General features: G+C 44.5%; 1 protein-coding gene across 3 annotated transcripts in view; it reads left to right on the plus strand.

Moving 5' to 3' along the window:
- Positions 1-1,752: 1,752 nt before the first annotated feature.
- The window catches only part of PCDH10 (protocadherin 10), a 32,171-nt gene continuing 17,716 nt past the window's right edge, over positions 1,753-16,207 (plus strand). For all 3 annotated transcript variants that reach the window (XM_061992631.1, XM_061992629.1, XM_061992630.1), the window contains exons 1-4: positions 1,753-4,692; positions 6,294-6,352; positions 6,926-7,032; positions 15,804-16,109. In XM_061992631.1, coding sequence (XP_061848615.1) covers positions 2,089-4,692; positions 6,294-6,352; positions 6,926-7,032; positions 15,804-16,109 — 3,076 coding nt within the window. In that variant the 5' untranslated portion in view covers positions 1,753-2,088. The remainder of the gene's footprint in view (positions 4,693-6,293; positions 6,353-6,925; positions 7,033-15,803; positions 16,110-16,207) is intronic.

Raw genomic sequence — 16,207 nt, forward strand, 5'->3', positions numbered from 1 at the left:
AGTGTCACGTCACGGTCGAATGCATTGATCAGAAACGTGTTAGTCGAGCACTTGATGTGCTATACACACTATTGGTAGAATCAACTTTATATAGCATGGAGCTGTCTTATCACAGTCGGAGGGAAAAAAGGGAAGGAAAACGTCCCGTTGCCGTGCCAGGCGGAAATATGCGCGCCCTGAGTTAACAAAATATGTGGGAAACCGCAAGCCCGAGATTCGGCGGCAGCTGCCAACGCCGGCTTTAAGCCCCCGGTGAAGCCCCCTGAGCCTCCAGCGCCGTTACTGATAGGGAAAACACGGATAGAGCGAGCATCAACACCCAGTATCGGAGCATTTCGCTTGGAAATAAACAGATTAGCGGCAAGTAAGCCTCTGCTGCTTGCCCCCAGCCCAATGATGTCCTCCTGTTGCATTAGTGGAAATTCCAAAGTGTAAATCGTGAAAACAGAAGCAGACTCATGATACTTTAAATTGGCTGGCGCTGGAAACATTATACAGATACAAAGTGGAAAGCTGCACTTTCTCCGGTGTCCAACAATCAAATTATCTATGAAGGGTGATAATAACTCGAAGTTTCCCATTTATGCTAAAAACGTTACTGTGCCTGGCCTAGAGTAGGAAAGTTAGCTGGTGGAAACTCCCTCTCTAAGGAGATGGTTGTTTATGATTACCTGTGTGTGTGCGCACCGATGACGAGCGGTGATTTCCCTACCCAGCGACTGCGGCGGGGGGAACAGCCACTCTCGGGGGCAGGTAGGGGAGTATGTAAGGGAGGCGGGCAAGAGGAAGGGCCGGCCTGCCTGCCTGCCTGCCTGCCTGCCTGCCTGCCTGCCTGCCTGCCTGCCTGCCTGCCTGCCTGCCTGCCTGCCTGCCTGCCTGCCTGCCTGCCTGCCTGCCTGCCTGCCTGCCTGCCTGCCTGCCTGCCTGCCTGCCTGCCTGCGCGCTCGCCCGTTTCTGACGCAACCTACTTGACGTGCGGCGCGGCCAATAGGGTACCGCCCCCGGGGGCGTTGCTGCTTCCTGATTGGTTGGCAGGAGCAGAGCGCTGCGCAAAAACAGAAAAGCCGAGCGCTGCCGGCTCAGAAACTGCCGGCAGAGATCAGAGGAGCCAGGGCCGGGACTGGAGCCGGAGCCGGAGCCGGAGCCGGGACGGGAGGCGAGCAGCGGCAGCAGCAGCGGCGGCAACAGCAGCAAGCAGACAGAAACAGGAGAGGGGCTAGACGCAAAAGCAGCAAGAGAGAAAAAAACTGATGAGCACATCCATAAAAAGCAGAATGATGATGATGAATATAATAACAATAAAAGAAGACAATGAAAGACTGTTAATAGAAGAGAAAAAATTCTAATATCTTTAAATAAAAATTCCAGAGAAAGCAGGGAATGAAAGTTTTGAGTAGCAAAGCTGTTCTCTGCCTTTTTTTTAATATGAAATCATTTTGCGGGTTATTTTTTTTTTCAGTTTCGCGGGTTTCTATGTTTTCTTGCATCTAAGGAGGGCATGTCCACCGGCTCTTCCAGCAGCATCTACCCCTCCAGCTCTCACCAGGAAGACAAACCGAGGACAATCTTGAAATATAAAAATTTCCTCCTTGGGATTTGCTGCTGCTGCTGCCTCCGCCGCCACTGCTGCTGCCGCGGTGCAGTGCCAAGACTCTCGGAATAAATAAAAGCGGGCTTCTGTGTATCTCTAGATACACTCAGCTAATAGCTATTATTAGTTGGCCATTTATTTCGAAGATCACAGATGAAGTGGGGACGTCCGTCTTCTTCATTTGGTCAGCGTGTGAAACAATAATACTCGTAACAACAAGGAGGGAGATGGGGGACGAAAAAATCCTAACATGAATCAGAAGAAATAATATCTAGCACACTCCCCCCAAAAAATATCAACCTCTTCCTTCCCCCCTCCCCTGATCCCTCTCTCTCCACACGCTCGCGGGCGCGCACACAGACACACACACAGACACGCAAAGGCACACACACATACACTGTACTGTGTGTTTTCGGAGGAGGAGGTGGTAGTGGTGGCTTTCCGAAGAGGAGGAAGAGGTGGTGTTGGGGAGGGGGGATCTCTTTCCCCATTTGGAGATGATTGTGCTATTCCTCATTGCCTTGCTCTGGATGGTGGAGGGGGCCCTTTGCCAGCTCCATTACACGGTGCAAGAAGAGCAGGAGCATGGCACGTTCGTGGGGAATATTGCCGAGGATCTGGGCTTGGACATTACAAAACTTTCGGCTCGCCGCTTCCAGACGGCGCCCAACTCCCGCAGCCCTTACCTGGAGCTCAACCTGGAAACCGGTGTGCTCTACGTAAATGAGAAGATAGACCGGGAACAGATCTGCAAGCAGAGCCCCTCCTGTCTGCTGCACCTGGAGGTCTTCCTGGAGAACCCCCTGGAGCTGTTCCGGGTGGAGATCGAGGTGCTGGACATCAACGACAATCCGCCCTCCTTCCCGGAGCCCGACCTGACCGTGGAGATCTCGGAGAGTGCCACACCAGGCACCCGCTTTCCCCTGGAGAGCGCCTTCGACCCCGACGTGGGCACCAACTCTCTGCGCACCTACGAGATCACCCCCAATAGCTACTTCTCCCTCGACGTGCAGACGCAGGGGGACGGCAACCGCTTTGCAGAGCTAGTGCTGGACAAACCCCTGGACCGGGAGCAGCAAGCGGTGCACCGCTACGTGCTGACAGCTGTGGACGGCGGGCAGCCCCAGCAGCGCACCGGCACCGCCCTGCTCACCATCAGGGTGCTGGACTCCAATGACAACGTCCCCGCCTTCGAGCAGCCCGTTTACACCGTCTCGCTGCCGGAGAACTCGCCGCCGGGTACCCTGGTGCTGCAACTCAACGCCACCGACCCCGACGAGGGCCAAAACGGCGAGGTCATCTACTCCTTCAGCAGCCACATCTCAGCCCGCGCCCGAGAGCTCTTCGGCATCGCGCCGCGCACCGGGCGGCTGGAGGTGAGCGGCGAGCTGGACTATGAGGAGAGCAGCGTGTACCAGGTATACGTGCAAGCCAAGGACCTGGGGCCCAATGCCGTGCCGGCGCACTGCAAGGTTCTGGTGCGGGTACTGGACGCCAACGACAACGCGCCCGAAATCAGCTTCTCCACCGTCAAGGAGGCGGTGAGCGAGGCAGCGGCGCCGGGCACCGTGGTGGCCCTCTTCAGCGTCTCGGACCGCGACTCGGAGGAAAACGGGCAGGTGCAGTGCGAGTTGTTGCAGGGCGATGCGCCCTTCCGCCTCAAGAGCTCCTTCAAGAACTACTACACCATCGTCACCGAGGGGCCCCTGGACCGAGAGCAGCCAGGTGGCGACGCCTACACCCTCACCGTGGTGGCCCGGGACCGCGGCGAGCCGCCGCTGAGCACCAGCAAGTCCATCCAGGTGCGGGTGAGCGACGTGAACGACAACGCGCCGCGCTTCAGCCAGCCCGTCTACCAGGTCTACGTGAGCGAGAACAACGTGCCCGGCGCCTACATCTACGCCGTCAGCGCCACCGACCGGGACCAGGGCGCCAACGCCCAGCTAGCCTACTCCATCCTGGAGAGCCAGATCCAGGGCATGTCCGTCTTCACCTACGTCTCCATCAACTCCGAGAACGGCTTCCTCTACGCCCTCCGCTCCTTCGACTACGAGCAGCTCAAGGAGTTCAGCTTCCAAGTGGAGGCCCGCGACGCTGGCGAGGAGCCGCAGCCGCTGGCCGGCAATGCCACCGTCAACATCATCGTGGTGGACCAGAACGACAACGCGCCGGCCATCGTCAGCCCCCTGCCGGGCCGCAACGGCACCCCAGCGCGGGAGGTGCTGCCCCGCGGCGCCGAGCCGGGCTATCTGGTGAGCCGTGTGGCGGCCGTGGACGCCGACGACGGGGAGAACGCCCGCCTCACGTACAGCATCGTTCGGGGCAATGAAGCCAGCCTCTTCCGCATGGACTGGCGCACCGGGGAGCTCCGGACGGCCCGCAGGGTGCCGGCCAAGCGCGATCCCCAGCGCCCCTACGAGCTGGTCATCGAGGTGCGCGATCACGGGCAGCCGCCGCTTTCCTCCACTGCCGCCATCCAGGTGGTGCTGGTGGACGGCGCGGCCGAGCGGCCCGGCGGCGGCGGCGGCGGCCTGGGCGCGGGGGCGGGCGCGGGGGGCGGTGGCGGCGGGGGCTCCGGCGAGCATCGCCCCAGCCGCTCCGGGGGGGACACCTCGCTTGACCTCACCCTCATCCTCATCATCGCCCTGGGCTCCGTCTCCTTCATCTTCCTGCTGGCCATGATCGTCCTGGCCGTGCGCTGCCAGAAGGAGAAGAAGCTCAACATCTACACCTGTCTGGCCAGCGACTGCTGCCTGGGCTGCTGCTGCTGCTGCCCCTGCTGTAGTCGCCAGGCGCGGGCCCGCAAGAAGAAACTCAGCAAGTCGGACATCATGCTGGTACAGAGCTCCAACGTGCCCAGCAACCCAGCGCAGGTACCTGTGGAGGAGTCGGGCAGCTTCGGCTCGCATCACCACAACCAGAACTACTGCTACCAGGTCTGCCTCACTCCCGAGTCCGCCAAGACCGACCTGATGTTCCTCAAACCCTGCAGCCCCTCCCGCAGCACCGACGCCGAGCACAACCCCTGCGGGGCCATCGTCACCGGCTACGCTGACCAGCAGCCCGACATCATCTCCAACGGCAGCATTTTGTCCAGCGAGGTAAGGCCCTGGCGTCCGGCACCCCCGTCAACCCACCCACACCCCCAGCACCTCCGTGCCGGGCCGTCGGGCTCCGGCCGTGCCCCGCCGCTGCACTGCGGGCTTTTCCCAAGCACCGAGTAGCTTTCCCGTTGTCTCCCAAAGCTCTTGCCCCTCCTCTCCCTGCGGGGAAGGCGCTTTACTTTTCCTTTCATCTTTCTTTTTCCCTTTAATTCATTCATCCGCCGCCTCTAACTCCTCGTTGTCCGCTAATATTTGGAAGTCTTTGAGAGGTGAGTGCGGGACAGGCTTCCCCCGCTCACCTCGTCCGTCCACGGGCTTTGGTCACCGGGCCCAGAAACTCTTGCAAGCCAAGCGTGTGTTTGTGTCCCCGTCCCACCCCCAGGGCCCGAAGCTGTCCCCGGCAGGGCAGAGATCCTCCGGGGCCATTAGCTCCAAGCGGATCGCCTGTGGCTTGGGACGAGGGGGGAGTGGGGGCGAGGTGGCGAGGTGGCGGTGGTCGTACTGTACTGCGAAAGTCACTACTGCTGACAGTAATGAAGTGACATGAGGCATCATCACAGGGGTTTCTGAAGCAAGATTTTCAAACTGTGTCTTTTTATTCTTCCTGAAATCTTTGTATGTTCAACTAAGGCTTTGGAGGAACCCCCCTCTGGGGCTGTGGCAATCTCTACAGTTAGCAGGAACTGTAATTAATTTGTGAATTAGTGTTTTTTAATTGACTTGACTTTACTCTATCTGAACAGCTCTTTATAACCAAAGCTGAGTTCACAAAGGAAAAGCATCAAGAACGAGTTTCCATGAAATTGCATGCAGAGACTTAACGTCCTGTAGAACATGTTGCCTATATTGTATTATCTAGTGTGTGGAGAATTTCCATCAAAGCATACACCGTGCCATAATACTCCCTCATTAATCTTTTTTCTGCTGGGTTAGCTCATACACACTCTCAGTACTGCTCTGCCTGTGTGAAAACAACATATTCTCTCTTCACATGAAAACTGAATACTGTCCAGTCTGGCAAAGGCAGTTGAGTAAAATTTTCTAAAGCATTAAGATTTGCAGTGACATTTCAAACATTGGTTTGTAAGATTGGCCTTTCTTCAAAACATGTATGGAATTCTGTCTTCTGTCGCCTTTTTAAAGACTCAAGGGTTTCCCAATATATTTTCTTCCCGAGGGTACAGTAACTGTACTGACTCTCCCTATTTTTATACGCTGTAATTAGAAACAGACTGAAAGCTAGATTACAATAAGTTTGTGGTTTTTTTCTCAGACTAAGTAGTACACAACTCTAGAAATAGTCCTGTTGATTTTTTGTGCGAGTCCTTGTGATGCTTGACAGCGTGCACTTTGAGAAAACGTGTCAGAATCTCATCTCAAAACACTCAGGAAAAAAATCCCTCATGTCTTCCCATCTGTGCAAATAAGAATAAGAGATGAGTTTGTTCCCCTTACATCCTAGGAGCAGATTGTGTAGGCCTACTTGCAGCTAAACATTACCATTTATAGTAAATATGGTGAGCTGCTCTCATGTCTCTTCTGATGCTGGTTATAGAAATAACAAAAGTTAAAATATTTCCTCATATTTATTTTCCTAGACAAAACATCAGCGTGCAGAGCTCAGTTATCTAGTTGACAGACCCCGACGAGTAAACAGGTATGACCTTCTTAGCCTTGTTTTTCTCATACATGCTTTAACAATTCTGAATGGTGGCAGAAATGTGTTTACTGCAGATGTAAAATAGCAAAGCAATGGAAAATTCAGAGTATTTAGATGTATTAAATAAAACATCATCGAGTAAATGAATTTGAATTGCAGCTTTTCTGAACTGCCTTCAAAACCACATGAAAAGAGAAACAAAAGCTTGTTTTATATTAGTCTAAAACGTGGTTTAAATACGTATATATACTTCTGTAGGGTCTTTCAGAAAACATTGGTCTCCCTGAGTTTAAATGTACCTATCCAGCTTAAGTAAATGCTGCCAAATTATTTGTAGCGATTACATGAAAACCAGGCAGAGTAATACTGCTTACTGTCCGTTTCAGCTAAGACTGCCAAGGTCTGAAAATGCCAGATTTGTTTCTGGTGGACAGAGCACCTCTGCAGAAGTGGTGCAGTAGGCCAGGAGTGGGTGAATGCAGCACCGTCTTTGGCCATGTGATGGCAGAAGAATGTTTTATGAGTTCCTCTTTCATGTTTATTCTAATGTGAAGATGTTTCTGTGTCTAGTTCTGCATTCCAGGAAGCAGACATAGTAAGCTCTAAGGACAGTGGTCATGGGGACAGTGAGCAAGGAGACAGTGATCATGATGCCACTAATCGAGGTCAATCCTCTGGTAAGTCTGATAAGAGAATGGAAATAGTAGATCTTTAAGTAGAGAGACTAGAAAGTTACTTGTTGGAATATGAGTGGTGTGAATAACGTGAACCTATTGTATGTAAGACTGGGTTTAAGTCAACTTGCTACTACAGTTACCTGGCCGAGGAGATAACTTTGAACCCCTTTCATTCATGGGACAGTTTATTTTATTAATTTGGAGCGGGGTGAGGGGGGCGGTGGGTGGGGGTGGTTGTATGTTATTCTCCATCCTCTACTGTGGCAAAACTTCCTGCACACTAAAACAAAGTTGCTGGTACATTTTATCATGCATATTCTTCCACATCAGATTTCCAGAGCTTCAAAGCATTGGGCAATCTTGTTTAGTAGACACTTCAGCTGGCATGCCAGTGTGAAGTGGAAGCAGGGGGAGTTCCCAAGGGAAAGAATGAACCCAGTGATTGAATGACAACCAGACTGTGAGGATTTTTGCTGGGGATCAGTGGAAACACATTGGATACTCTGAATGTGTAATTCCTTTGCAATTTTTGAGGATTGTTTTTTAATTCAAATTGGGGCACTGTGTAGTATAACTGATCTCAGTGTTACTAAGGCTTAAATACATTTCTTACGAGACTGGGATTTGGATCACCTAGAAAATACATGCATTGCAATGTTATTCCCATGTGTATGGCTTGCTGTCTTTGCTCTCATACTGTCAGTTTCCTTCTGAAAGGGACATTTGTTTAGAGCCTATGCATTAGAATTCCTTCTCACCCTTGCACTGTATTTTAGTCACAAATGCTTGTGTTTCCTTCCCTGCTACAGTCTCCAAAGGTCTACTATGTCTTGAGTCAATACAGTGATTTCTTTGTCTTTTTTCCTCTGTGGTCTATCATATATAAGGATTTACTACATTGTATGTCATACAAAATACTACCAGTCTTTCCAGTCATAAATTTTCTCCCCCCGACCCCCACCTTAGAAGACACCGGGGCAAGCATCTCAGTAGTGTCATAGCAGTACTGCCTCACCCGCGTGTTCTGCTAACATCCTCTATTCTCTCACTGCTTTAGTCACTGTGCCCCTAACGATGGAAAACCCAGGCACCACGGGAAGAGGAGGCTGCTACAGGGCTCCTTTATATTGCTGCAAGTCATTAATATGCAGACCTAATGAGACTCGAGAAGAGCCAAGAGTCTCCGGAGCTCCCCGATTCTTGCAGGGCTTCATGCTAAGTGAACAGAGTGTCTATTTTGTGTCTGGGAACCTGACAACAGACCAGGTCTTGCCAGAAGTTTACATCTGAACACAGAGTCTCTTTCATTTTTGGCCTATATATGGCGTATGATTTATTGTTGTTTTAAAAAGCTATGTATTTAGTCTCCCCCCACCCTTTCTTTCACACTGTTTCTGATGCAGCAATCAGTGCTACAGAGTTATAAAAAGCTCCCTCTCCTCCTGTCCTCCCTGCATTCCTTTTTTTTTTCTTTTACGCATTTTACTGCAGCAGTCATCTCAATGAACATTTCAATCAGCTTAGTCCCTCAACATAATGAACCATAATAACCAAACAGAAGTGAAAAGAATAAACATCTGCAGAAAGGGCTGGATTTGACTGATGGTGGGAATATAATCATATAGTTGCACGTCAACTGAAAGCTATTTTCTTTTAGATGCATTCAGTACTGTTATTGTTGTGCCTCTGCTCTTTATTCTTTCTCTCCATTTTAAAAAGTAGCCTATCTCAGATATCAACACTGGAACTACTGTAAAACTTGGCATCAGTCCTTAGCTGGATAAATTCTTCATTTTAATGATTTAAAACTAGGGGAAAAATTATATTCTATACTTTAAAGTAATTTCAAATAATTTAAGAATCTGATGTGATTTATGAACTGCTGTGCTCACAGTTAACAGTTTGATCTTAAACCTCAAGTACACAGAACTTCCCATTTAATATATTGGTGCTGTGATTTGAGAATGACTTTCATGCACAGTTTTCTAAATGTTAGTTCCAAATAGATATTTAAATACAAATCTCTGTAGAAACAGCTTTGAGCTGAAAACATCCAGTATAATTTTCCTGTAAGCTTTGGGCTGAATTCTGGTGGCGTGATGCTAAGAACGTGTCCCTTGACCTCAGCAATGACAAGATATTTTGATGTAAAAACTAAAACTTTACCGTTGTTATTAGTTTTTGGTGATGAATTTTACAGAAAAAAATTTTTAAAAAAGGAGCATAAATCTTGTTTGATCTTGACTAGCTAGAGGAAATACCTGAGGGAATGCCTTTTCAGTTTTTCAGTCGTTTTGGTGCTCAGTAATCAAGCCTTTCTAAATTATTGAAGGAAAACACACTGGTTGATAACATGGTAGAAATTTGGACTGGGTTTTTTTTTCAAGATGTTACCTGGTACCATGCAGCATCATCTTTGTTTTCAAAAGGACTGTATTTACATCCAAAAATATTTAGCAGATAATTTCCATTGACAAAACTCTCTCACAACTAATTTTAGTCAGTAGCATGTTTAGAGCATGTACTGTTCTGTACATGACTTCTGTTACTGTCAACAGTGAACTGTCATGTAGCACACAAGGAGCTATTCTGTAGTAGTTCATTGCTTGCCAAGCTGACTGTCAGTAGTCATGGTCAATTATTATATGGAAAGGAAAAAATGCAGGATGAAAGTTTAGCACTGTGTCATAGATTTCTCCAGCACAATTGTTTAGTGAAAATTCTGAACTAATCTGTTCTATGTATCAAAATGTTTTATTGTGTTTTGAAGTAAGATTCTGTTTCATTTTTTCATGAAACAGATTTTCTTAGTAGTGATTTAATCCTGGTTTCAGATGTGCTGGAATGTATGAAAGGGATGCATTCATATTGCTCCCATTAAAGTACTACCTGAACACCTCACAATTATCCACATTCTTATCTATCTTAACATCCATGAAATTCAAAAAGTATTGTCATGTGCATGTATAGGGGAACAGAAAGTGGTGGGATACTCAAAAGCCTCATTGTCATGGATAGGATTTAATGGATTTGTTTCATTGACTGGGATATTGTTCTGAGTTTTTTGGAAAACAACTTTCCAAAGGTGAAGAAGCTCAAGAAGTTTTTGGCAAACAGTGCAAGGGTTTCACAAACCCCAAGTGCATGTTGTAATTACTTCTGCTCTTTGAAAATCATTGAGACAAAAGCTGCTATTTGTTGTAGAACAAATGCAACCAATCCAACACTACTACCTATTATTAACACACTGTATTTCAATCTTGTTCTGTAGGAGTAATTTCTAAGCATGAGGTTAGTTTATTTCCCATGGTTGATTAAATTCTTGGCCTCCCTCATGAAATTGCCAACTTGGGTGCCAATTAATACTCTGCATGTGCGTATGTTTAAATTGTATGATTAGACACCTGTCCTCTAAGATTTGGACTCATGCCATCAACTTATTTCATATGGTTGCTCACCAGCTACTCAGCTTTCTCAAGCGAAACATGCAGAGCTCTTCACAATATTAGCTTTGTTTCACCTTTTTCACTGGGCTGGCATGATCTGTCAGATGCATTTCAGGAAGGAATATCCAAGTTGTGAAGCTATACTGTCATGTGTCTACTCTGAAATGTTTCATGTTTTTTGATAATCTGTGCAGTACTGGACAGTATGCATTGACGACCAGCTGAAATCTAAAACGAGGCTTCCACTAGTGGACTTGATGAAGGGAATTCATAGGAGTCTAATACAAAGGCACAGGGTGAAACATTGCCTCACACCTTTTCAGTTCAGATTAGGTAAATTCCAAGAGGATTAGTGTGCATTATTGCAGAAGAGCTATGATAGTTCAGTGTCCATAAGCAGAAAAATTTGAGAAGCCTGAAGAATTTTAGTGATAAAGGGACAGAACAAACTAGTTTTCCTTCAGAACCTATGCAGACTGACAGCTAAATCCTATTTTGGAGGTCACTTGGGCTGTCTACTTTGAATAAAGTGTGAATGAACATGGAAATGGTTTAGAAAAGTGCTTTAACTCAAGCTGAAGGCAGTTCCTTTTTCCTTTTTTTTTCCCCCCTCTCTTCTTTCCTCGGACTGCATTCTTAATAATGTTCACATATCAATGGTCAAGTAGGGCTTCGAGGTTGAGATTTGGAACAGCTAAATATTGAGGATGTTTGAGTTCTGATTCATGTTCTCATACAGATGAAGTCAGCTTTATCCAAGGCACTACACCAATTACCAAAAAATAATAATAGTAACAACTCTGTTTCATAGAGTACAGTTCTTCAGTAGGTAGTGTCTTCTACAAAAGAGATTAACATCACTATATTTCCAAACACGAATCATAGGGAAATAAGTAACTTGCTGAAGGAGATCCTAACCAAAGAGATGGTTGTTCTGATAATGGAGCTCTGAAAAGGAGGCCTGGTTCCCTACTTCACACCTATCTCGCATCTAACTAGTTTTTTTTTGAAAGATAAACTACAACAGAAGAAGTCAAAATTACAATTTAATTCCAAGTAAAAGCCAAAGTTATAAAAATGTCATAAGTTTCAATAATGGTTCTGGGCCCCTTAGTTCAAAAAGGACAGGGAGCTGCTTGAGAGAGTTTAGTGCAGGGCCACAAAGATGATGGAGTGGAGAATCTCCCTTATGATGAAAGGCTGAGGGAGCTGGGGCTCTTTAGCTTGGGGGAGACTGAGGGGTGACCTCATTAATGTTTACAAATACATAAAGGGCGGGTGTCAGGAGGATGGAGTCAGGCTCTTCTCAATGATGCCCAACGATAGGACAAGGGGCAATGAGTATAAGATGGAACATAAGAGGTTCCAAAGAAACACAAGGTAGAATTTCTTCACTGTGAAGGTGAAAGAGCACTGGAACAGTCTGCCTAGATGGATTGTGGAGTCTCCTCCTCTGGAAACCCACCTAGATGAGTTCCTATGTAACCTGCTCTAGGTGGTTCTGCTCTAGCAGGGGAGTTGGACTCCATCTTTCACGGTCCCTTCCAACCCTTAAGATTCTGTGATGCTTCAAAAATATTTTGTCAACGTTTAATTTTTATTTTTGCTTTTTATTACATCATTTACTCAGTAATACAAATGTGTTCTCTTATTGATCTAAAGACTTGGTGCATGGCTCTTCTCTCTTAATTAAATTAAGGAGAATATATTATTTTAAAGTGGTTTTAGGACTAATTTTTGCTTTGATCCATACTGTCTTTCAAACCAATTAGAATGCATGCACATAGTTTTGATTTTTCTCCTTTTGAAATACGAAAAATTGGGAATATACGTCAGAAATACACCACTACTGGCACCTGATTCAAAGCACCTGAGTTCAGATGCAGATATCAAGTTTAATATTTAACTCCTTTTCCTATTTTTTATTGCCTTTGAAGGAAGGGTAGGGCCGTGTTTTCTTTCAAAATCTGCAAAGTTACAGTTGTGTGACAGCCCATACTGACCACTGGCCTATCTAGTAATAAGGCTTGAACAAATAGAAATGAACTAGTGGCCTTTACCATGAGCTTTTATATATGTACTGTATTTGGAATAGTGCAATGCTTATTATTTTGTAGCACTTCAGTGCACTGTACTATCTATTTGTATCAGCAAAGGACATTTGAAATTCATAATTCAGAGTCACCTTTGAAATCTCAGTGTATCTGCATGCAGGATCTAATATGATAACTAAATGAAAAATAAAGCATTTTTCTTTAGTGTGGATTTGCAAATATAATGGATAGTTTAGTTCTGAAGGATCATATATACATATATATATAACCAGGTTTATGAGGGAGATGAGATGGAAGTGTTATATTGCTGAATATTTCTTTTAGTTATAAATCAAAAACATGATTCTTGATGTATGAAGGAGTTCTGTGCTGTATGTCTGTGCTTCGTTTACCGTGGTATATCCTTCCTTCTTGGAAAATGCCAAATAGCCTTCCCCTCTGGCTTTGTTTTTAATATTTTTCAATTAGAAATAGAGAATTCTATAACATGACTCATGGGAAGCAAGTGGAGGAAGAGTAGCCAGCATTCATATCACAGTCAGTATAAATATACATAGATGCCCAGGGATTTGAAAATCAGACTGCTGATTTCAATTTATTTTCTGCCAAAATACTAAGGGCTTGGTTCTGCACCTATTAAACCCTTAGGGAATGTTGTGATTGATTCAAGTAGGAAAAAAACCTGACCCATGCCTCTGTGAACAGTTTGTTCCCATCCTAAACAAGAACTTACATTCTAGCTGTGTATTCCAGTAATGTATATTAAGATTGCAATGTGTGTGTGTGTGTATATATAAATGTATGTATGTTTTTTCTTCAAGGAGGGAAAAGTTTTGTCTTACAAACTTATATTTTATACTCCCCACATCCATTACTTTGTTTATTCAAAATCCTGATTTATAGTGGCTATAACATCTCTTTTATAATAAACTGTTACATAATACTATTCAGTGCACTACAGCAGACAAGCAGAATTCAAATGGGAACTAAAGAAATAATATTTGGATAGATACATTGTGCAGTTTAGTAGCTGATGTGAAAACAAAATAGTAAAATGGAGAGTAATTTTCCAGGGGAAATAAAAACCCATGAAGGGAAAGAAAGAGTCTCTCTTTGAATATATATCTTAAAGTCAATATTATAATACCTCTCTCCCCACTGACTAAAGAATATTTATCCATAAGGTCTTTCTCCTGCTGTCTTTCAGGAAATGTTGAATGAATATGGTCATCGATACACTGTTAGCAAAAAGTCACTGTAATCTTTTTCCTTTTAAAAGTAGGGTTATTTATTGTTTACATGTAACTTTGCTAGGAAGTCTGAAAATTGAAATATCCATTTTCTGCTAATTGTCACTTAAATCTTCTGAATGGCAAAAAGTTAGATTCATAAAATACATCATTTCTTGCCTAAGAGATATTTTTGTGCAGACCTTTCAATACATAAGATATACACACTCAGACACATGGTTTTATAGACATTATTATATATTAATTTATTTCTGGGAAGCCTGCATCTAAAACTTTCTTTTCAGTCCTTGATAACTACTACCACTATGAATTTTAGAACCATACAATATGTACACCTTGCCTGGTCATCTTATTCGTTAATCATATCTGCACTTCACATTTGCATTCTTCAACAGTGAACCGATCAGTAATTTGAAACTTTTGCATGCCAATTAGCAATGCCAGGTTCTAATCAAAACTGAACCTAGCATTGTGTACTACTTAATTTAAAATTTAAAAATTGTTATAAGGTGAGAATCTGAGATAAAAAGCTTTTCTATCTGTCTTGGTATTTTTTTCTAAGTGACTCTAATACTAAAGCACTTGTCGATGACTCAGAAGGAGTCTTGCTTACTGAAGAGACTGGGTTTTGTGGTGTGAGATATCAGATAAATGTTACTAATATAAGACAAATTATGGTTCAAAACAGTGGTAGGATACTTAATACTAATCCTCACACTAGAGATCAAGCTAATCCAGTTCTTTACAAACTTGGCCGATGAATAAGCTACATTATATGAATCATATTACAGTGGTTTAAAATTTTTTCCTATTTCCTTTGCAAGTAATGTCATTTTTTGTAATTCTAATGTAATGCTTGTAAATGCAATGTTTGTAACAGATTTAGTTCAGTTTTGACATACAAATGTTCTAAGACACTCAGTTCTCTTTAAAAATACAAGAAAAAGATATTTCCTTACTGTTCTGCTTTTCTGTATAATGTTGAACATCAACTTGGAGATGCTGGTATTTATTTTACTCTATGCCTATCATCTCATACACCATTCCTCTCAAAACAAGCATAATCCAACAATTTAGTGACTCACAGTCAGGAAATATTCTTTTGGAGGGCCAATGTGAAGCGAGTCAATAGAAGCATAGCTTGTCATTTGAAATCTTAATAGCATTAAAGGATTTGTAAGCAAACAGTTCTGTGTTGGCAGGGACAAGTGTTTGCTTAAATAGGGGAAGCATTAACAATTTTGTCAATAGTATACACAGCCATGTCACACCGGACTACAGCTACCTTTGTATGACTAATTACAGTAATTTATTATGGGATTCTGTCCCGTTATTTGGATGACTTGATGATAGTAAGGACTGCTGCAGTAGTAATGGAAACTGTCTCTGAAAGAATGATGTAACAATTGATTAAATAAGCTGTCCCGATCCCTTGAAAACTGAATTCCTACATTGTAAGGCCTGCTTTTAATATGAATAGGCTCTATCTGTATACTAATGTATGTTCTGTAATGTAATGTATGAGTCCTTTATAGGACTCATTAATATTTAATTTTCATAAATGAAATCTGTGATTTCTCCGTCAGGATATTTAATTCCTTTTGGTCAGGGAGGCATTTATGTAGAAACAATTCCTTCACGTTCTTAATAAGTATTTTCAACTGGTGGACTACAGACATCAACCTACAAGTGGAACTGAACCTTATTTGAACAGGTTCTAAACAGTGAGATCTGCACATAGTTTTGTGAGACAGAACCACCAATACACTTCTTCTTGTGATATTTTTGCATATGCGTGATGTTCTGGCATCTAGTTATGGTTATTAAATGGTGTCTTCGACTTCTGAAGGCTGGACAATCAGATTTTTTTTTTCTTGAGGAGATGAAAGTAGTGGAAGAAGTTCTTAGAACACTTCTCTTTCCACTTCACTCTTTTGTTGACATAATCTTTCTTATCTGTCAGCAGCTATTCAAGATGCTGAAGCTTATATCTGTAGTTTCTTTTTCTCTCATGCTTGCAGGCATGGATCTCTTCTCCAATTGCACGGAGGAATGTAAAGCACTGGGCCACTCAGATCGGTGCTGGATGCCTTCCTTTGTCGCATCTGATGGACGCCAAGCTGCAGATTACCGCAGCAATCTGCATGTACCTGGCATGGACTCTGTTCCAGACACTGAAGTGTTTGAAACACCTGAAGCCCAGCCAGGGGCAGAAAGATCCTTCTCCACCTTCGGCAAAGAGAAGGCCCTTCACAACACTCTGGAGAGGAAGGAGTTGGATGGACTGCTGTCTAATACACGAGCGCCTTACAAACCACCATATTTGAGTAAGTACTGTTCAAAAAGCTTTATGAGAGAGTTCCCTTTGCGGGAATAAAAATTAGCTCTTTCTACTGTTCATAGTAGGAATACAGACACCGTTTTA

Source organism: Colius striatus, chromosome 3, assembly GCF_028858725.1.
Source record: "Colius striatus isolate bColStr4 chromosome 3, bColStr4.1.hap1, whole genome shotgun sequence".
Classification (NCBI taxonomy): Eukaryota; Metazoa; Chordata; class Aves; order Coliiformes; family Coliidae; genus Colius; species Colius striatus.